A 20,551-nucleotide genomic window follows, 5' to 3' on the forward strand; every position below is an offset into this window, starting at 1 on the left:
CCGCCGCCCGAGGAAAGGCGCCGCGCTCGCAGTCGACGAGGGAACAGCCCGCCGTGAGGAAGAGCCGCGCGGGCGCCGGGAGGCGGCCGTAACCACAGCACCGCCCTCCCCCCTCCCCCCTCTCCCGCCGCCTGCGGCCCTGCGCGGCCCCTCCAAGATGGAGGGCTGGCGAGGAGGTGAGGGCGCGGCGGCGGCGGCGGTTCGGGCCGCGGCACGGGATGGTGGACGGTGCCACCGGCGGCGCCTCGCCCCGATCTCTCCTCCCTTCTCCTCGCGCTGGGCGGGCCGAGCGGGAGCGCGAGGGGAGGCCGCGGAACCGCCGCCGAGCTCCGCGGGACCGTTACCGCCGCCCGCTTCGCGCCGGGGGACGGCCGGGGGCCTCGCGCGCTCCCTCGGCCGGGCCGGGCCGGGCCGGGGGGGGGCGGGGGCGCCTGAGGTGAAGACGCGGCGCGCGAGGGGCGGCCGGGGCGAGGCCTGGTCCTTCCCTGCCCGCTCGCCCTCCGGGGCGCTTCCATTACACGGCAGTTATCCCGTCCCGTTCCTCGTGCGGTTTCCATTTGCAGAAGTCTGGTGCTGCGGCGTCTGCCCTCCGGTAGCGTTGTTTTTTTGTGTATATCGCTACGCGCACATCCGTGCCCGAGGAAGGCTCAGGGAGGGAGCCGTTGTGTTTGGCTTTGCCCCTTAGAGCAGCGCTCAGTGAGACGTGTGGCTGCGCACGGGGCGGTAACGTGGGGACTCCGGGGTGAGGCGAAGCAGTGCGGGATGGTTTCCGTTCAGCCGAGACATTAAAGAGGATTCTTTACCGGTTTTCTTATTGTAGCTTGGTATGTGCCATGTCTAGCTTCACATGAGACCCTCCAAGAATTATGTAGGAAGGAAAATCTGAGATGTAAATCCATTGGAATCACCAACAAGAGTCTAAAGAGTTATGAGGTGGAATATTTGTGTGACTACAAGGTAGAAGAGGTAAGAGAAACACACAGACCGACCTGATCGCTCTTTCAGCTGCAATTCGGAAGCCAGACCGAGGTGGCTGTACTCGTGATGTAAAGCAGCAGGCTGCCAGCACGAGGCTGTTGATGACACCGAACAAAATACCTTCTGAACTTTGCAAACAGAAAGTGGCGTAGCTGAGCATGTTCGGCGTGCTGGAGGAAGCCTTTCTGTTCTGAAATTATGGAGATTTTGGAGCATAAAATGTTTTGCCTTGTACCTAGAAGTAGAGCAAAACGCTGACGCTTTCAGGTTGTAACTTGTTATGTATTATGATGCTTCTGTTTGCAGCTAACTGTGTATATTTTTCTCTGCAGTGTTGTAGTGTGTTTGAAAAGTTAGGGCTGTGTGCTGCAACTGGATTCCTGCAGCTTGGTCTTGCCATTGAAATTCAGCATCAGGATTTGACCTTTTTACAGTTGTTACAGTGGGCCCTTCTAAAATGAATACCAAGCATGTGCTTCTTGACTGTAAATACAGCATTAAGCATTTTGAACAGATTGCTTCTTTAGGAGCACAGTTGATATAGGACAAACAGTGTTAGGTGTTAGATAAGTTTAGGATTTGTTGGGTTTTCTTTGTGTGATACAACTGTATTCTTCCTATGCTTGTAATTCATACAGCCAGATAGCATAACTTAACTGCTTTAAGACACTAGCATCCCCCTGCTTAACCATTTGTGATGAGATCTTCACAGCTGTGTATTTCTGTGCCCCTTGAGCTGATACATAAAGTGCACAAAATTGTGCTCTAAATTAACTTGCAAACAGAAAAGTTGTTTTTTCCTTTTCTCCCAGTTGTAATTGTTATGTGGACATCTAGACCTTTCTGTACCGTACTCTAGCACTCTATGATGTTGTATTTTGGTGAATTGAATCATGGCTAAATCTGTTATCTGTTTCTGTATTTAAAGGGCAAAGAATACTATCTTGTGAAATGGAAAGGATGGCCAGAATCTTCAAATACTTGGGAACCTCAGAAAAATCTGAAATGCCCAAAACTTCTTGAAAACTTTCTTAGTGACAAGGATGAATACTTATCTCGGATGAAAGAAGGCAAAGCACTGAAAGTGAGAAACAGTGTTAAAGCTTTGAAACCTGCAGTTGCAGATTACATTGTAAAGAAGGCTAAACAAAGAATAGCTCTGCAGAGATGGAAAGAAGAACTCAACAGGAAAAAGAATCATAAAGGAATGATTCTGGTAGAAAACACTGTGGATCTTGAAGGTCCTCCTATAGACTTCTACTACATTAATGAGTATAAGCCTGCTCCGGGGATAAATGTAATAAATGGAATAACAACTGGCTGTGAATGCTCAGACTGCCCTGCTGAGAAGTGCTGTCCAAAGGAAGCTGGTTTTATTTTGGCTTACAATAAACGAAAGAAGCTGAAAATCCAGCCTGGCTTGCCCATCTATGAATGCAATTCATTTTGCAGGTGTGGTCCTGACTGCCCTAATAGGATAGTACAGAAAGGCACACAGTATTCTCTTTGCATCTTCAGAACTAACAACGGCCGAGGCTGGGGAGTGAAAACCCTCCAGAAAATTAAGACCAACAGTTTTGTGATGGAATATGTTGGAGAGGTATGTATTTATCTCATACGGGTTATTTTGAAGGAGAAAACAGGAGAAAATCTTGATGAGCTTTCTCTCAGTTTCATCACTTCCTGACTTCAGCTGTATAAGTCTACTTTTGAGTAGAAGAATACACTGAATAGACATTTGTGCTGGCAGTAAAATCATATTGTCCAAAACGTCCTCCATTCCAGAGGCTGGATAAGAAGAGAACGCATCTTTTGTGTCAGTAAATAAGTACTTTTGATAATTATTTCAAAATTTCAGCATTGCTGAAAGTGGATCCTCCTTTTCGTTCTTGGCAGTCACATTCTTCATTCTTTCCATATCTTTATTGTAGTTCTTGCTGTTCCCCAGGCACAGTTGTTACCAGACTCTGCACCCAGTCTGTCAGTCCCATTTCTGTTCTGTCTGCACAGCCTCTCTCATGCTATTTCAGAACAGAATTTAGTGCTGTAAAATACAGAGCTCGACTTCCTCTTATTACTTTGTGTTACCTGGTTCAGCCTCTGTTACGCTTCAGGGCCCTTTGCATCAGCTGCTCCTGGCAGCCTCTCCAATCCTGTCTGTTGCTTTTCTGCCACGTATCTGCTTTGCTGATACGATGACTCAAAACAATTCGTTCTGTCCCTGCTACAAATTCTTATGGTCTTCACTGTATTACCTCCATGCTTCCTGCCCCAAGTCTTGTCAGGTTTGTACTCTTTAAATTAATTCCTGTGAGCATGCAGGAGGCTGCTGTGATTGCAGAACTACGTTGCTTAAAGCAAAGATGTGGCCTGTCAGAAAAATCAAATATTTTTCTCCCTTACTTTTTATGTCTGTCCTGCTGCCAAACTGTGATTTCTTTGCTGATTGTGCACAATGGGATACCTTTAACGCAGTGGGCTGCAGACAAAGTTTTTAAAGCTGTGGCTTCTGTCAAACATTGCTGTAGTTCTTCTGCTCCTTTGGGGATCCTCTGGATTTCCACCACTGGTTAGCATTTACCAACATCCAAATATTTAACTTGGGTGATGATATTTTTGTTTGTTCCTGAGTCACAGTGCTGTGCATCAGCCATAGACAAGTTACATCCAGAGAAGCTGCAGTCACTAATTAATTAATTTAGCTCTATACATGTATTCTTTATTCATTATATACAGAATACTACTATTTCAACTTGAAAAAAAAGCAAATGTGGTATTTTTCCTAAGCAAAATTTTTCTAACTCGTGATTTTAACTTTTATTTTAATTTAGTAATAGTTAATAATATGATGCAGGTTTCTCTTTGTTTTTATATTTTTGTAGGTGATTACAAGTGAGGAAGCAGAGAGACGAGGCCAATTCTATGACAACCAGGGAAATACATACTTGTTTGATTTGGACTATGACTCAGATGAGTTTACAGTAGATGCAGCTCGATATGGAAACGTGTCCCACTTCGTGAATCACAGTGTAAGGCCTCGGTTTATATCCTAAGTACTTGGAGCATTATCCTAATTGGGCCAGAGACATCTTCTCCTACTGCTAATATTTACACAGTGTGTTCAGTGGTGTGTTCACGATTCTTTCTGAAGTTTTCATGCCAACGCAGTGCAGGCAGTAGCACAGTGTAATGAGTAGAATGCAGTACTTGTACTCAGAGTGAGAGTACATACAAATGTCTAGGAGCGTCAGGGTGCACAACGTGAGCATGTGGTTGTAGGGCAGTCACTGAATCTGCTGGTTCTAGACAACCAAAATAGGGTTGGTTTGTTTGTTGAAGTGACTGAAAGGCCTAATGTGAGAAATTCTTGATCAAATTAGTGAGGAGTCAGAGATGATGGAACTGCTCCATTGTTTTGCAGCAGAGCAGGGTTTCTAGGGATGTGAAACGTCATCCATCAAACATCAGTAGCTGGAAAAAAGAAAAATTCCTATGCATTCTTCGGTATTTCTCTTCTGTGAGCAACTTTTTTCCTTCTCAGTATGAAATGTAAACTTGCCAGGGTGCATAAAAGTTGGTTTTAGACGAGAAATTTTTTGTTGTGTTTTATTTGCTGTTGAACTGAAGTACATGAAAAAATGAAACCTGCACTGCGTTAGTAAAGAAATTCTAGTGATGTTCAGTTCAGTAATGCTGTGCTTGTTACTGATGTATGCAGTCTCTGTTCTACAAATACAGTACACTCGCATCTTCAGATCTGTGAGCCGATGCCATCATTGGTATTTCATGCAGGCTCGGTGGGGAAAAGCATGATAAGTTTTAGGTACGGCCTGCTCTTCGCTTTTGGGAATGGAAATGAAGTGTTCTTGCACTTGTAAAGTTAGAAGTCTAACTTCAAGTTTGGCTTTGTCATATGGGATGTGTTTTTCTTTTAAAAAGCACGTGTGCAGTTTAACAAGTGTTTTAGTGACTGCTGTCTTCGGTAACTTCATCTGTCAAAAATGAGAAAGCAGCTTATAGCTTGTGCTTAGTTTGCCTGACATTGCTCCTCCTGCCTGTAACGGATCATTCAAAGCTCAGATTAGCAATTAAAAATAGTTACCTGCAGTATGAGAATATTATTTCTGGCCTAGAAGCAATGTTTACACTCATTATTTTGCATTTATGTTTGTGTGGCTTAAGGTGCGAGGTTGTTTCTTCTTTCAGCTTATTATTGGTTTTATTATTAGGCTTATTAATTATTTTTGTGGATTTAATAAGTAGATCTTAACCTTGGTCTCATTTGTTGCCATATTTTGGAGTTACAATTATTTTACATAGGCTGTCAGGTATTATTATGGTCTTTGTGCTGTGTGAAAGTTGCCTTCGAAAGTGCTCTGCTTTAAGCTCTGAATGTTCTGCTTTAATGCTACTTCAGAACTGTTGATTTCAGAAGATAGATGACTAGATTTTTAGACTTCTGTCACTAAGAACCATTTCTCCTTCTGCTGAATACTTCAGTGAAACTTACTGTGCATTTTTTTAACAGAAACTACACTAATTTTTGCTTCACAGTGTGATCCCAATCTTCAAGTCTTCAATGTATTTATCGATAACCTTGACCTGCGTCTTCCTCGAATAGCACTGTTTTCCACAAGAACCATCAAGGCTGGAGAAGAGCTGACCTTTGACTACCAGATGAAAGGTCTGCAGGTTTTACGTTGCTCTTGAGGGAAGTAGGGGGCACTGGCTAATTTTGTTGCAGTCTGACTAATGTCAATGTTTTAGGTCAGGCATTGCATCTCACTAGAACAGATGTCCCTCACTGACAGCGCAGACAGCGCACAACCAGAAGCTTTGTGTGCACCTCTAGTGCATTACTTCCTTCAGCACTCCTGGTTCAGAGCAAGGGGTTGTGGTTGGAACCTCTGACAAGGTAGCTTGCTTTAAAGATTTGTCACAGGGCTGCTCAAAATAATGGTCAAGACAAAAAACGTATTTGGAGACGTTTAGAAAAGCTTCCCCTTATTGAAGCTGGCATTTCAGGTAAACCACTTTTTAAAGAATCTCCTGAGAAGCAGCTGCTTCTAACTGACAGTTATGAAGGCAGTTGTAACAGCCGAGTGATGTAAGGTACCATAGGTGTGTACAGGGATTGTTATGCAGAGACTTCAGGAAGAAATATTCGTGGTAAAATATTACCAGATTCTTTGATAACTGATTTTCCATTCAGTAATTCCTTTTTTTTTCCCAGTGCAGTATAAAACATTTGAATCTGGTTGGCAGTGGTGTTCTGTGTGTCAAGTTTGCATGCTTGCAAACCACTAAGCCACAACGTATTGTTTTCCCAGCTATTTAATTTCCAAAGAAGTATTTTTGTGCTCCAGAGCTGTACCACATTCTTGCAGAAGCTCTCTTTCAATATTGACCAAGTTCTTTTATTGAAATCTCTTTTAAAACTCCCCTTTTCTTTTTGTGGTGCCTGTGACAGTTATGTTCAAGGCAGACTGCAGTCTCAGCTGACCAGTATATGCCGATAGGCTTGAGCCTAAAGGGCCTGAGTTCACTGAGCTTTGGATCCTGACATGTGTGACAAGTGTTGGATAAGCAGTTGTAATGTGGGTGTTGGTAGAATTCAGCATAGCTTCACACACAATTTTTTTAAGAGCTGGGGTGGTAGAAGGCTTCTTGAAGCCATTTCTCTGTCTTGAATTCCTAGCTCAATTTCAGTCTTTCCATTAAAATGTCCTTATTTGTGTTTGTCTGTGTCACAGGTTCTATAGATCTGACTTCAGACTCTGCTGATGGTCTGAGCCCATCCAGAAAGAGGATCAGAACAGTCTGTAAATGTGGAGCTGTGTGTTGCAGAGGTTATCTCAACTGAGTTTGAGTATCCAAAGTCACAAATACTTTGTTCTCTTTTCAGAGAGTTTTAAGGAGACTCTTCTTTCATACATACATTATTCTTACAGCTTATGTAAACAGATACAACGAAAACAAGATGTTATGTTTGTAATTGAAATGGCATTGGCCAAAGAAAGAGATCTAGTGTTTCAGGTTGAAACTGATAATGTGGATTAAAATTTAATTTTTCTATCATCGTTATTTGGGAAGCAGTAAACTATATGGTAAGAAAACTCTCTAACATGTACCTTGATTTGAATATTAAATGTAAGCTCACAGCGGTAGGCCTTTTAGGAGCTGATTTCAGTGAGATAAAGTGGTGTTGCATATTTTCTGTACCTTGCAAAGAAGGTATTAGAAGGCATTCAATTTGAGTCCTAAATCATAGCAGACAGTTCCTTTTCTTTTTTTTTCTTTCTTTTTTTTTTTTTTTTGTGCTGGTGTGTAAAAGGAAGGCTGAGAGAGTCAGAAAGAGAGAGTAGCAATAACATCTGTGGCACCACGATGAGAGGCATCGGAGCACGACTGGAAGGTGCCTCAGAGGGGTGCAAACTGGAAGAGCTCCATTGAATTCCACACAGTAAAATCGTTGGTGTTCGTTGAGTCTGGGGGTCTTAAACATCTTCACCTGATGTCATGTTGTTTAGAAGCTTTATGAACAGCATTTCTTAAATCGTTACGTTCTGACTTTTAGTTCAGATTCTGTAGGAGGTCTTCTTTTCTGCACAGAATTTGTAAATATTGGGTTATTATTGGTAACACACACTGTTTTGTTTTCATTGCAGAAATTTGGCAGTCATTGCTGAAAAAAAAAAAATACTGGCTACAGTTTGGGAATAGAAAACAAAGTAATTTAAGGAAAGCAGCCTATTGCCCATCAACACTGATGCATTCTGCAGATATAGTTAGTTATCTGTTAGGTGTAGAAATAGCCTGGGAATTGATTTGTATTAACAGTTGTTTTTGCTTAAGTTTTTACATACTGTGACTTTATTTTTTTTTTTTAATCTAGTGACAGATTTTTAAGATATTAGCCCTATTTTTCTCGTGTTGCAAAAATATTAACTTCAGTGAAGTTAGGCTAGGGTTGAGCTACCCATTTGCTGTAGTCATTTGTAACATGTTCTTGAATGTAAAGGCTGAGAAGAATACTGTTCTTCAGCTGCTTGAATCATTTTATTATTATTACCTTAAAGTTGTTTTGATCTGTTGGTAATATGTGCTACGTTTTGCTTGGCTTCAAAGACACTGAAGAGCACTTGAGTTTGGTTATGAGTGGAGTTACAGCCAAGGTCCATGCTCTGGGGATATTTGAAGGGCTTTATTCTCATGGATAAAAAAGCTTGTAAAACTTGCATGTTGCTTACAAATACTTGCTTACAAAATGTTGACAGTCAGGCAGAATGTTGTTGCTCCCTAAATGGATGCTAGCTATGTATCATAGGTCAGCTAGTTGCCTTCATAAGGTGCACAGCTGTTGTCTCAGGTGAATGAAGTCAAGTACCCAGCATGTATCAGTTTCCTTAATTTGTTAGCAAATGCCTTAAACTTCACCCTAGTTCCCAGCACTCCAAGAAGAGTGTTTCAGAGGATAACACAGGTTGTCTGCTGACTAAGAAGCACCGTTGCATTGGCACTGAACATCTGGCTCTTTGGCAGGAAGTGTCATTTTTTTTATGCTGGGAGACACTGAAATCAGTTTCACGGTTGGAGCAAAGAGCGTGGGCCACTGCAAGTCCTGTCTGAGTTTTGTAATCTACAACACAAAGAGATACGTGTGAAATTATTGTTTTACATGAGCAGGAGGAAACTTGCTTATGTTTAAAAGTATTTGACATTAACAGGCTCAGCTGTATCCACACACTTGGATAAATGCTCAATCTAATCAATTTATAAAATGCCACTTCTCCAGCAGTTTTTAATTTATTGATGTGGAATGTTGGAGCTTTAACAAACTCTAGATTATCTGCTGTCATTTGGAGTTGTTTGCTTTCTCTTGCATGTAGCCCAGTTTAGAAACGCATTCCACACGGATGGAATCTGCGACCTCCAGCTCCTGAATCTGCTGCAGTCTGCAGCCATTCCTCGGCACAGGAGTGCAAGAGTTCTGCAGCAAGACATAGATTCCTTACCACATTGGTTTCTCTGGCCTCTGCTGTGCAAGTTGACAGAATGGTTTACCACCCTCTTTGATTTAAAAATCACCAATAAATACACGTTCAAAGAGAAAAGTCTTACCAGTTGTACTTGAGTTCCGTGTCTGCCTTTTTCCCAAGGCAGTATCTGTTATCACCAGCATTGAAGTGACAAACACTGTTGTTCTATAAGGATATGTATGTTACCTCTTGTGTGTGAAATAAAGGACCTTTAATTTATGTTCTGGGAGGTAACAGTATTTTGTATTTATTTGAACTAAAATCACATATCCGGTTTCTAATTTAGAATACTGAACAGTGTTTATTCAGTGCATTTGCAGTTGGTAACTGAGCTTAACGGAATACTGCATCACTTTTAAAACTCCTTCTGCTGTTTCTGTGAGTTCAGGGGGGAAATTGCCAGATTGGAAAAGAAGAAAGGTGTTTTCCATTTCTTAAGGAGCCTAAACCAGCCTAGCTTCTGCCTTTGTTTTGCTTTGTGGTCTGTTGGCATCTTCACAGCCACCACTTCAGTGGTGTATGTGTACTTCTTAAGAGTCAGGTAACCTGTGCTCTGTCATCTGGCTTATTGTTTTTGTTGGGTTTATTTTTGGAGGTAGCAGAATAATGCTGCAAGATTATCTGTAAGATTGTCTATTTATTTAATCTCAAAGTTAAATCAAGTCAATCTTTGGGTTATTTCTAATGTATGTCTTAGGACTGTGTACTTTAGCATATGCAGTTTGTAAGCTCAGGAACATTTTCTTCTCATGATGTGTGATCTCTAGTATTGCTATCTTCCTACAGTTTTTGACAAAATAAATTAAATTTAGTTTTTTTTCTTGCTGTTGTCATTTTTGGGGAAGAAAACATCTTATGCTGTCAGCTGTAAGAGTGCAGTTTGTTGCTGTCCCATACACGAATGTTTTAGCACTGAGAGGACTGTAGTTGAGCAATCGTGAGGAAATCAAGTGTTTCCTATTCAGTTCATGGCAGATTGGAACTGCTATAATTAAGTGGGGCTCCCATCTACTGAAGCACACTGTAAACTCAGCCCTGATCTGAAATTTATCCTACAGTTAAGGAATCAAGCCAACAGACAGAATTCTGCTCTCTGTGACTCTATTCAAAGGTAGAAACGACAGCAGTGTGACTCATTTTAGCCTGCTTAAAAAAAAGTTGACAGATCTGGACTTTACACAAATCCCAGGAACAGAAAGTAGGCAAAGTGACAGTGGTAAAAACACATGGATTTGAATACAGTTCAAATCATACATAGATTATAGCCATTTTTTTCTCTGCAACTGCAGTAGCAGGATGCTGGTTTTTTAACATTTGCATTTCACTCCAGATACCAGAAAAACAGATGTTTGCAGTGTGGGGGAGCTGTCACACTGAAAGTCTTTTTAATTATTTAGGCTTTAAGCCTCGTGGATTGGGAAACTGAGGTTACTTCTGTTTGGGTCTTTTTTCCTAAAAGGATTGAAGCTCAACAAAAACCCAAAGCTGCAATGCCAAACCAAAACAAAGGAACTAACAAGTTGGTGGTTGTGTGTAAGATTTAAACCACAGGCACTGAGATACGTTATCTGCTCAGTTTAGAGATGAGTTTGATTTTACAAGAACACTGCTGTCATTGGTTCGTCTGTTCTTTAAAATAACCACAGTGAAAAGTTGGGGTTTCAGGAAGTGGAAGTGCAGCTCATTTCAGTGTTTGCATGGCCATTCAGGGAAGATGCCATATTCTTCCCCCATAGTTAAACATGTGGTATTGTATTAAAGTTTGAGATCATGTGTAGAAGGCAAACTCTTAGAGCTCCTGATGAAAGAAAACACTAAATTCAATTTAGTGTTCCACCTCCAGCTTAGTTTGGTCTATTTTCTATCTAGTTACAGCCTTGGAGAACCAAACCTTAGGAGGTAGAATGCTTTTATAGTCCTTTTCAGAAACACTTTCAATATTTCATGGAAAGAACAACAAAGTTATACAGACTGCAGAAGTCTATTTGTAATTGTAGTACAAAAATTGCATAGATTAGCATAAATGCAAATAACAGCAATAAAAGAACAGTTTCATATTTAAAGAACAAATTTCATTATTATCATGATATAATCAGTTCTACCTCTTTTCAGGAGACTTTTTTCTCATTAAGCTTTCACCTGCTGCTAGCTTCTTATATAAGTAGTGCAGTTTATCTTGTTGAGGTATTTCAGCATCTGGAGTTAAGGGAATTTCAAAGTCAGAGGAGCTCTGAGAATCCCTCTTCAGTTCTAGATCAGGAGTCCTGGAGCTGTCACTTATTTCCACCAGCAGATCTTGAGCTGGAGCAGTGCCAGCTTCTGCATCTTCGTCACAGTCCTCACTTTTCAAGTCACAGATGACGTCAGGAGCACAGGATGGATTCTGGCCAAGTGGTTTCCACCTGCTGTCGTCAGCTTGGCTGTCCTTGGGGGTTTCGTGAGATGGCAGAGCTGTTCTGCTGCCACATCTGCTGAAGCAGCTGAAGTCAGCAGCATTTCTCTCTTGGGAGGTAATGAGTACAGTGTCCATTTGGCTATCCCAGCCCTGGCTGCCTTGTTCTGATATGTGTGTCGACTGAGAAGAATTTTGGGAGGAGATGTGAGTTGAGTCACTCACTCCATCCGAATCACTGAAGAGTGACTGGGACCCACCAGCATCTGCTGAAGATGGGAAGTTGTCCTCATTTTCAGAGCTTTCATCTACTTTGTTACACTTAAAAAACATATCCCAGCGAGGGATATCAGCATTAGACTCCTGCTGCTTGCCAGGTATGCCATTGCAGCTTGCTATGGGACTGGCATCTGGCTCATGGGAAAGAACCTGAGCTGTGTTTTTTTCAGAATCATCTTCTTTGTCATCATCGTCGTCATCATCATTGGACTCCTCACAATCCACGAAGTCTACCTTGAGAGAGGTGTAAGTTGTGTTTGCTCTGTAGCTTTCTGTGCTCTCATCTGTGTTTCTGTCAGCATTTTCAGACGGTGCAGTTTTGGATGGCTTACTTCCTTCTCCCTGATATTTTGCAATCTTAGGCCTTGCAGAGGTTAGTTCTGTATCAAAGAGCTCATCTTCGTCTGACAAGGAAATTTAAAAACAAAACAAAGCAAACAAAAAAACCCAGAAAATTTTGTTGAGAGCGAAGTCTGGACACAAGATAATTTAATAAAGTTATTTAACTCAAAAGGAAGCTTAGCAGGACTTCAGTGAGCATGCTCACCTTGCCTAAAACCCTACAATCTACAGTAGTTAATTCTACCATTTTGGTTTCCATTACTCACAGTGTTACTGAATTCCATCAGAGCCTTCTTCATTGACTAGAGGCCTTAAGTTCTAGCATTCTGTTGGAACAGTGACTGCACTGGTAAAGGAGACTTCTCAAACAGTAACCCTCAGAGCCATTACTTGCCAAATCAGATACTTAAAAGGAGAAGAAATACATCAGCAAAAGGTACTGTTTAAAGGAAGTAGGCTGCATGTTATTAGCAAAGTTATTTCTGCTTGCTAGACATAAACACAAAAACCAGAACTCTTTATACTAGAATGAGGAAAAATTTAATCATAGAAATAAAGAGGTCTCTAGAGCTGTCAAACAACTATGAAATTCTTGTTGCTGAAGGAACTAATGTAATTTCTTTCATGTTTTGAACAAGGGCTGACTCAAACATAAAGCCAACAGTTCAACAGCTACAAGCTGGTAGGGCAGGTTCACCTCTGGCCTTCATGTGCATGGTGCAGATCACACACACTGCTAGTGGATACTGATCTAGATTTGTTTATCCAGACCGCAGTCATGTTTTGCCAGGATTACATCAACCTTGCACAGCTGGCACTTCAAAAACAGCTGAAAAGAATACAGCAGGCCCAAAGTCATCCTCTAGTTATGGGGGTTTCCAGAGGCTTCATGGAGCACCCACTGCTGTATATAGCAACCACCAGGGTTTCAAAAAGATACGAGGTGCTGAAAAGCCAGCTGTTCAGGATAATGAAGAGGACCAATTCTTCAGTGTGAAATACCACACTGTCCTTCCACAACACAGGATGTGATGCAGAGAAGTTTAAAACTAGCCTTATTAGTGATAGTCTAGGATCGTGGAACAGAATGCTAAAAACGTACAGGCTGTTAAGCACATTTTAGAACTGCAATTCAGTGCATTTTACTAGCACCCTCCTGAAACCTGATTTCATTTAATTTCCATTTATCTTTTCCAGCTGCACTTTTTTTCTTGCTTTGTACACAAACCAGTGAGCACTGTGGCTTTTGGCACCTCTAGTCTCTGACTTTCATTTAGGGACAGTACCACTGTCAGAACTTCTCACCTGTATCAGATAAGGTTCTTTTGCAGGCTCTCTTCAGTGTTCCTAAGGGCTTGTACCTGGGTTCTGAGTTTCTCCTGTATGATCTGCATAACGGCTGTAATCTGAGGTAAATGAAGAAATCAGTACTGAGAACTCAGCGGATATTTTCAGGCACAAAAGCAACTCTTTTGACATTCATGCCTTTCACAGGCACTGCAGCAGAAGTGTGAAAGCAAAGGCAGCAATAGGTGGGGGAAAGGTTGCCACTTTTGTGAGCTGAGACAGCTTAAAATGCTAGAAAAAAGATCTGACATTCTGACTTATTTACCTGAATGTATACAGCATTTGTAAACTACATTTTAGGCCCTTGGTTAGAGAAGATAAGATGACAGAGTTGAAAATCTGACTGCAGGTTTATTCAATTATTGCAAAGTATCTCCTTTCCTATTAGGGAAAAAACAAAAAGGAGCAAGACACAAGCCCTCATTTTGTTCACGTTGTTCAGTATCACTACTATTCTACTCCATAACACAACTAAGCTGCCACGACTTTTAACAGCATCTGACTACAGGCCTATGTGGTACTGTACATGGGTGCCTGCACAGAGACTGGGAGTTCAAAGTGCCCAAGGAAATTCCTTCTTAGAAACTTCTCAGAAAATAGTACTGACAAACAGAAACAGGTCAATAGGTAAAGAAAGTGGGATAAATGAATATTCAGATGCCACCCAGACACAGTTATCAAAAAAGCCTCCATACATAGACATAACTAAGAAAGAAGTTTAGAGAGTTGAATATAGATTAACAGAACTGCATTATCAGTAGAGCTAAGCAAAAGGCACTGGCCTGCTTGAAAGGCCGGGATTCAGGAAATTTGTGATCCTTACAAGGGCACAGATTAGGTAACCTTCACTCACAAGTCAGCTTACTGTCACTTACATTTCCATAACTTTGTCTTCTGACCCACCCACTGGTAGTACGTTGGGATACACATTCACAGGACAGATATAGCTCAAAAAATCCTTAATCTAAATTGAAGAGAAGGAGGAACAGTTTAAGAAGTTGCATCAACAGTTAATAATTCCACTTAAAAACTGCACAGACACAGTAAGTACTCTCCAGTTGTCTGATACAAAGAATGATATGACCCGTAAGTCAAACACTATGGAAGTGTAACAAGACAGGTCTGAAAGGATGCTAAGAATTCAGTCTCACCTAACCACCACACAGTATCACCAACTACACAGACAATCACCAGCTCTGAAAAAAAACATCTGATAAGCCAGTGATGATGACTCCAGCAAGTTCCCTGGGAACATGACTCAGTGCTTCACCATCCTCACTACTGCAGATCTTATCAGCCTTGCTTTCTTCCTACTGCACTTTGAGTCTTTACTTTTTGCAGATGAGAACATCCCTTTCAGTCAACTCAGTACTGCAATTATACAAACCTCACTGTATGAAGAGTGGAAAGAGAAACAAGCTCTGTATGTACTCTCTCCAGTCCTACAAAAAGAAAAATAAGAGGCACATAAATTAGCTGGTTTTCAAGCTCACCTAACAGGCAAGATTAATTTAATCCATAACAGTCCATTCTGAGATTCAGTTATATAAAACTTAGGCAAGACACACTCCTAAAATAGATTTCTGTATGGCCTAATGCTCATAGAATCACAGAATGGCCTGGGTTGAAAAGGACCACAATGCTCATCCAGTTCCAACCCCCTGCTGTGTGCAGGGTCACCAACCAGCAGACCAGGCTGCCCAGAGCCACATCCAGCCTGGCCTTCAATGCCTGCAGGGATGGGGCATCCACAGCATCCTTGGGCAACCTGTTCCAGTGCTTCATCACCATCTGTGTGAAAAACTTCCTCCTAATATCTAACCTAAACCTCCCCTGCCTCAGTTGAAAACCATTCCCCCTGTCCTATCACTGTCCACCCTCGTAAACAGCCATTCCCCTTCATGTTTACATGCTCCCTTCAAGTACTAAAAGGCCACAATGAGGTCTCCCCAAAGCCTGCTCTTTTCCAAGCTGAACAAGCCCAGTTCCCTCAACCTTTCTTTATAGGAATGCACACCTCACTATTACATTGGCTTTCTTGATCCTTTCTCCAAACCACATAGTGGAGGGTTTGATGCTAATTACATGCAAGGGAGTTCCATTTTGGCAAGTGATTCCACAGGGCAGTCTGTTCCCTCGAAAATAGTCATCATCCTGTCAAATACAAAATCAAATTAAGTCCAATCTTGATATTTTCCCAAGGAAATTAAGCCACACAGTATCTAGCCAAACCAAATTTTCACTTCCAGTTCTTTTGAATACCGACTCCTCTCTGTTGCATTCTGCTTTCAGAGCTGACAAAGCAAAATGAAGAGCAATGCCCCAGTGCCATCTACAGTTCTACTTGCCACTCTGAAGCCTTCAGCTTCAGACACGTTGGAAAGGGAGGGCCATGAATTAAAGCACACAATGCGTGGCTGCAGGAGGCATCATACAGCCTGGTTTTGATATATGAAAATGAACAGTACCTGACTGATTCAGTCTGCTGTTTGTCTAACTTCATTTAACTTCATAGTTTCAAAATGCAGTTCAACTATTTCTAGCATTAGCTATTATATTTTCTGATTAAAAGAAAAAAAAAAGCCTTAACCTGCTAAAATTCTCATTTTCTACTGCATCAAGCAACTATTTGGGCCAAGTTTGCTCTAGGATAGCAACAAAACATCTACAATCAGTTCTTCATAGCAAGGTTAGCAAAGGCTTTCCAAAATGATGCACACCTTAGGATGTCGACAGGCATGAATCTGAGTGTATCGGTCTGTAGTTATATGGCAGAGGATTTCTGGCATATTTTTGAACATATCAAGCCTATTCACGTGCACCTAAAAAAAAAGAAGGCAAAGTTTACTCTTAATTAGCTGGCTGTGTTTTGCCAAACTGCAGCTAGAGCACAGACATGGTTCTGCTCTCAACAAATGCCAGTAAGGAATTATTAACGGGTAATTTGTAAATACGCAAGTGGGGAAGTGTCTTGGATAGATGGAACAGGCAGAACGAACCTCCTGTGCTACAAAGGGCTGAGCACTGATCAGAGAAAAGTAGAATGCATCTGCTATTTATGTTGTGCAAATGAGAAGAATTTCACAAGGTGTAAAGGAGAGAGGTAAACGCTGAGCTGAAAAATGGGGATTAACTTCTCTCTTGAGAGTCTAGATGTTCCAGGAGATGTCACACTCTGAAACCAAATAGTTAGCTCACTTCTGAGCACAACTGTAGGCTTTTTTTAAGCACGGTGTGCACACCATTCACATACAGCAGTTCTCTGAACGGCCATTTCCAGTTCAGTTCACAGTTATTACGCAGCATCTGTTCTAAAACAGTTACCTTGATTCCAAGCTCCTCACTGAGGTTTATGAACAAATATTCATATCCATAAGCAGCTTTGCAATTGAGCCACACAACATGACAGCGACTGAGCGAGGTCCAGCTCCGCACTAACTCTAAGATCCCATTTAAACACTCCTCCTGAAAGGTGTAGAAAAGCACTGTGATTTGTCTCACAAGCTATCCATAAAGTGCTATGATTTGATAGGCAACATCACATTTTCAAGATTTAACTAAAACAAAAAAAGGCTCATTAACTTATTAGTGGCTTTAGGACCTTTCACAGCCTATTTAGACTTACCCTGCTTGGTATATGATAAAATCTAGGATCACAAAAAGTGGTGTCCAAATAAACACTCTGGATGTCTTTCACTCTGAAAGAGAAATGTGATATCAGAGTGAGCAGTGCATTGCAGCACTAAGATATACTACTTCCTCTCTCCTCAAAAAGGATGTGATTCTTCCTCTTCATTACAAAGAACAAGTCAAAAGAAGCTTGCAACTGAACTCCTTACTGCAAATATATTTAATAAATATATATATATATGAAATAATTCCCAAATTGCCCATGTTTGTATGACCTTTCATTCATTTTAAATCCCACAGATAGACTAAACTCACCAAGAACTGAATTAAAATGCTACTGTTTTTTCCTCATACCTGGTCCCTGAATGCAAAAGCTCCATTCTGGCTGCTTCTCCTTTTGCAAGCCTGAAATCCCCTGTATACAGCACAGTGCCATTTTCACCTTGAAACAGAAACCTACAAAGAGAAACACTTCCATCAAACTTAATAAACAGCATTAACTGTCATTTGTTACTTTGCTCACATATGTCTGTGTGAGCAGAATATGGCATAACAGAAACACGGGGCTCAATTTTGTCCTCCAGTAATTTCAGGCAAACCCTGATAATAATTCAGTCAGTGTGGGTGGGATAACCCAGCTATTCACTGCATCCACAAGCACACTATTTACTGAGAACTTTGTAGGACAAATCTCCCAGCAGAAACACTTAGAATATTGAATAGGACATACATGACTGATCCTGGACAGTGGCCAGCTGGCAGGAGTGTCACCTCTATATCTTCTTTCTGCAACAGAGGGGTTAGCATTATTTTCACACTGGAACGAATACTACTGGTACTTTTTCTGACAAAGTGCAAGCAACTCTCCACAGCCACCTGCATCACTTCACAGTGATTTTGGATGGAAAGACAATCTCTTCACATCCCAGCCAACCCTGGAGAACAACAACCATCCTCTCATGGCAGAAGAGATGACTGAACGTTGGTGCTGATGAGAGTCAGCCAGAAGACAGTCCTATTTCTTTGGTTCCTAGCAAACAAACATGGAAACATCCTGGGATATGCTTTGCCTGGAGATGATCTACCAGACCTACAAGTTCTACACTTAAATATGTGGTGAAAAGTCACGGAAACAGTGCATAAACTTGAGATCCCTAATACAGAGGAAAGGCATTATCAGAAAAAGCACTCTGATAATAAGAAAAGTGGAGAAGAACTCATGTGGTTACACACTGTGGAGAAAAGATGGAGAACATATATTTTAAAATAGCTTGTCACTTCTGATGTTACAAATAAAGTTTACTATCCATTACAAACATACGATTTTTCTTTTTTTGTAACTTACTTCATCAGTTGTTTCATCTACTAAAGAAATCTGAGTAGGAGTTTCAACTTCCAGTGCAACCTGTAACAGTGAATAAATGCATCACAGGATTTAATGAACATCGTGCTTCACATTTGAATAAAATTTCATTATGTAAACACCTAAGTAGCCAATATCTAAATAGTAAAATTAAGCTGACTTCCTGTAGAAAGTCATACATTTCTGTTTCCAGTGGATAAAAAGGTTCATTTCTAAAAATGGAACACAGATACCTCAATCACTGTGTGCACACTTAAAAAAGTATGTTGGACTCTCCACAGTAAGCAGCCACACTTCTCTGGTGGGATCACGTGCCTTGTTTTTAAATAACTGTAATGCTCAGCTCCCCAGTCCCAGAGCACACCAGTGATCTTCCAAGGTTAGGTCTCTGTGCTGCAGCACAACTTCTCCTCACTGTTCCCTATTACCAGAAGCAGAGTTCACCAACTGCACGCAGCAAGCCTTCCTGTGCTTCTATAGCGGAGATTAATTTACAGATGGCAATTAATCTCCCTATTTTGGCATGCCCTATCTTAACTCAGAGTCCTCCAACATACGTGCTCTGTGCCTCTCCCATCATATTTGTATACAGCTGTTTTGCCAAGAAAAAGCCAAAGTGAAAGACTCCTGTCATCACCCCTCTAGGTCTGACCTCCAGCTTCTCAGCTGAGCAGCCCGCTCAGAGCAGTTTTACTGGGTTTTACTGCATGACTGGATTCACAGAACACCCCAGCCCAAATTTCTAGGCAGTTCCAAGTGATCCATCCGGCAGGTACGCACAAAAGCTGAGAACGTACGGCTTCTCCACCACAAACAAAAATGCTCATCAATCAGACAACTGTCAGACTCCCAGACTGCTCCAAAACACAGATATACATGTCAAAAAATATTTTATACTAAGAATTCAAACCATTTGGAATTTAAAAATTAAAAAAGAAAACTTACTATGTGATTCTCCCAAAACTCATATTTTGAGTTAGTCAGTAGCAATTCCTTAGTTACTGGAGAGCAATATAACTTAACTTTCAAGCTGTAAGGAGAAGGAAAAAAAAAAAAAAAAAAAAGATGAGTGCTTTTGTTTGTGTTCTTTTTAAGCAGAGGCAAGGAGCAATCTAAAGATGCATCAGTAGCCAGCACCAAGCACACCAAAACACACACACAGGCCCCCCCTCACCCAAAAAAGACCCACAGAACAGCAAGCCAGCAGTAGCTGTGCTGCACCAACCTGAAGTGGGATCAGGAGGAGCTGCTGCACCTTTGCAGAGCAGGCTTTTCTTCAATGCAGCAGACCCAAAATCTTACCTACGTGTGTCTGTGCACGTGTGTTTTTAAGCAGGTATGAATAAAGCGTGTTGTAGGCGGTCACACGTATGGATATCACTGCTTGTTTGCACACACACCAAGGTCTGCTCCAGATGTATATGCTTGCCCTGGAATGCACTGGAACAGGTTACCCAAGGAGGCTGTGGATGCCCCATCCCTGCAGGCATTCAAGGCCAGGCTGGATGTGGATCTGGCAGCCTGGTCTGGTGGTTGGTGACCCTGCACACAGCAGGGGGTTGAAACCAGATGATCACTGTGCCATTCTATGACTCTATGATTAGGCACCTGGGACAGTTTGCAGCCAGCAGAATGGAAACAGAATGGATCCTACAAAGCTCTGGCTTTTGCACAGCACACAAAGAGAGCTGGTGATCAAAGCGATTCTTTGCTTGTATTTGAGGAGATGCAACATGCGCTCTAATAGCTGAGCACCCCGGGCACTGAGACTCCGTTATCTCCGCGTTCAGCTGCTGGGCTGCTTTCACTGCTGCGCTGCTGCTCCATACTAGCTCTCTCCCATACAATTCAATACCTGCTCTGCAGCCTCCTCCTCAGGGCGGGCGCCCTCAGCCCCTTCATGTGATCTGAGGAGAAACGGCACGGTGGTCAGGGCGGGAATGGCCGCAGGGTGGGGGAGATACCCTAGAGACGGGCGGGAAGGAGGGGCGGCTCACCCTTGTGGCAGTGCGACAGGAAGTAGGCGCGCGCGCGCAGGTTGTCGTGGTCGAAGCGGTCGATGGACAGCTGAGGGTATTCGCGCAGCCGGCCCCCGAACCGGCTCATGGCGGCCGCTTCCGCCTCGTTGCGTCCGCACCGCCTCGGCCAATCGGGAGGAGAGCTCTCCTCCTGCCAGCCAAT

At 42.1% G+C, this 20,551-nt stretch overlaps 2 protein-coding genes across 5 annotated transcripts; one reads left to right on the forward strand and one right to left on the reverse strand.

The window, feature by feature from the left end:
• Positions 1–115: 115 nt before the first annotated feature.
• Positions 116–9,834, forward strand: SUV39H2 (suppressor of variegation 3-9 homolog 2). 3 transcript variants are annotated; one of them, XR_006168282.1, is made up of 7 exons: positions 116–176; positions 821–966; positions 1,907–2,578; positions 3,861–4,007; positions 5,533–5,662; positions 5,746–5,893; positions 6,732–6,817. XR_006168282.1 is itself a non-coding variant. In XM_042815522.1 (6 exons), the coding sequence occupies exons 1-6, from the start codon at positions 158–160 to the stop codon at positions 6,839–6,841; spliced, it is 1,224 nt and encodes a 407-aa protein (XP_042671456.1). In that variant the 5' UTR covers positions 116–157; the 3' UTR covers positions 6,842–9,834. The 3 variants fall into 3 exon arrangements, 2 of the variants coding, with proteins under 2 accessions (XP_042671456.1, XP_042671457.1); XM_042815522.1 differs by lacking the exon at positions 5,746–5,893 and having other exon boundaries at positions 6,732–9,834; XM_042815523.1 differs by lacking the exon at positions 6,732–6,817 and having other exon boundaries at positions 5,746–6,725.
• A 1,145-nt stretch (positions 9,835–10,979) lies between these two features.
• DCLRE1C (DNA cross-link repair 1C) lies at positions 10,980–20,479 on the reverse strand. Of its 2 annotated transcripts, XM_042815520.1 has the most exons (14): positions 20,368–20,479; positions 20,226–20,277; positions 19,316–19,400; positions 18,353–18,412; positions 17,738–17,793; positions 17,362–17,463; positions 17,003–17,075; positions 16,702–16,842; positions 16,098–16,199; positions 15,395–15,531; positions 14,765–14,819; positions 14,253–14,341; positions 13,336–13,436; positions 10,980–12,092 (listed from the first exon to the last, which is right to left on the reverse strand). In XM_042815520.1, exons 1-14 carry the CDS (start codon positions 20,474–20,476, stop codon positions 11,116–11,118), a joined length of 2,139 nt encoding a protein of 712 aa, XP_042671454.1. In that variant the 5' UTR covers positions 20,477–20,479; the 3' UTR covers positions 10,980–11,115. The 2 variants fall into 2 exon arrangements, with proteins under 2 accessions (XP_042671454.1, XP_042671455.1); XM_042815521.1 differs by lacking the exons at positions 20,226–20,277; positions 20,368–20,479 and adding an exon at positions 17,884–18,037 and having other exon boundaries at positions 19,316–19,347.
• Between the last annotated feature and the right edge of the window lie 72 nt (positions 20,480–20,551).

This window comes from Centrocercus urophasianus, unplaced genomic scaffold (assembly GCF_019232065.1).
Source record: "Centrocercus urophasianus isolate 14NV4802_14NV808 unplaced genomic scaffold, USGS_Curo_1.0 seq_15, whole genome shotgun sequence".
Lineage (NCBI taxonomy): Eukaryota > Metazoa > Chordata > Aves > Galliformes > Phasianidae > Centrocercus > Centrocercus urophasianus.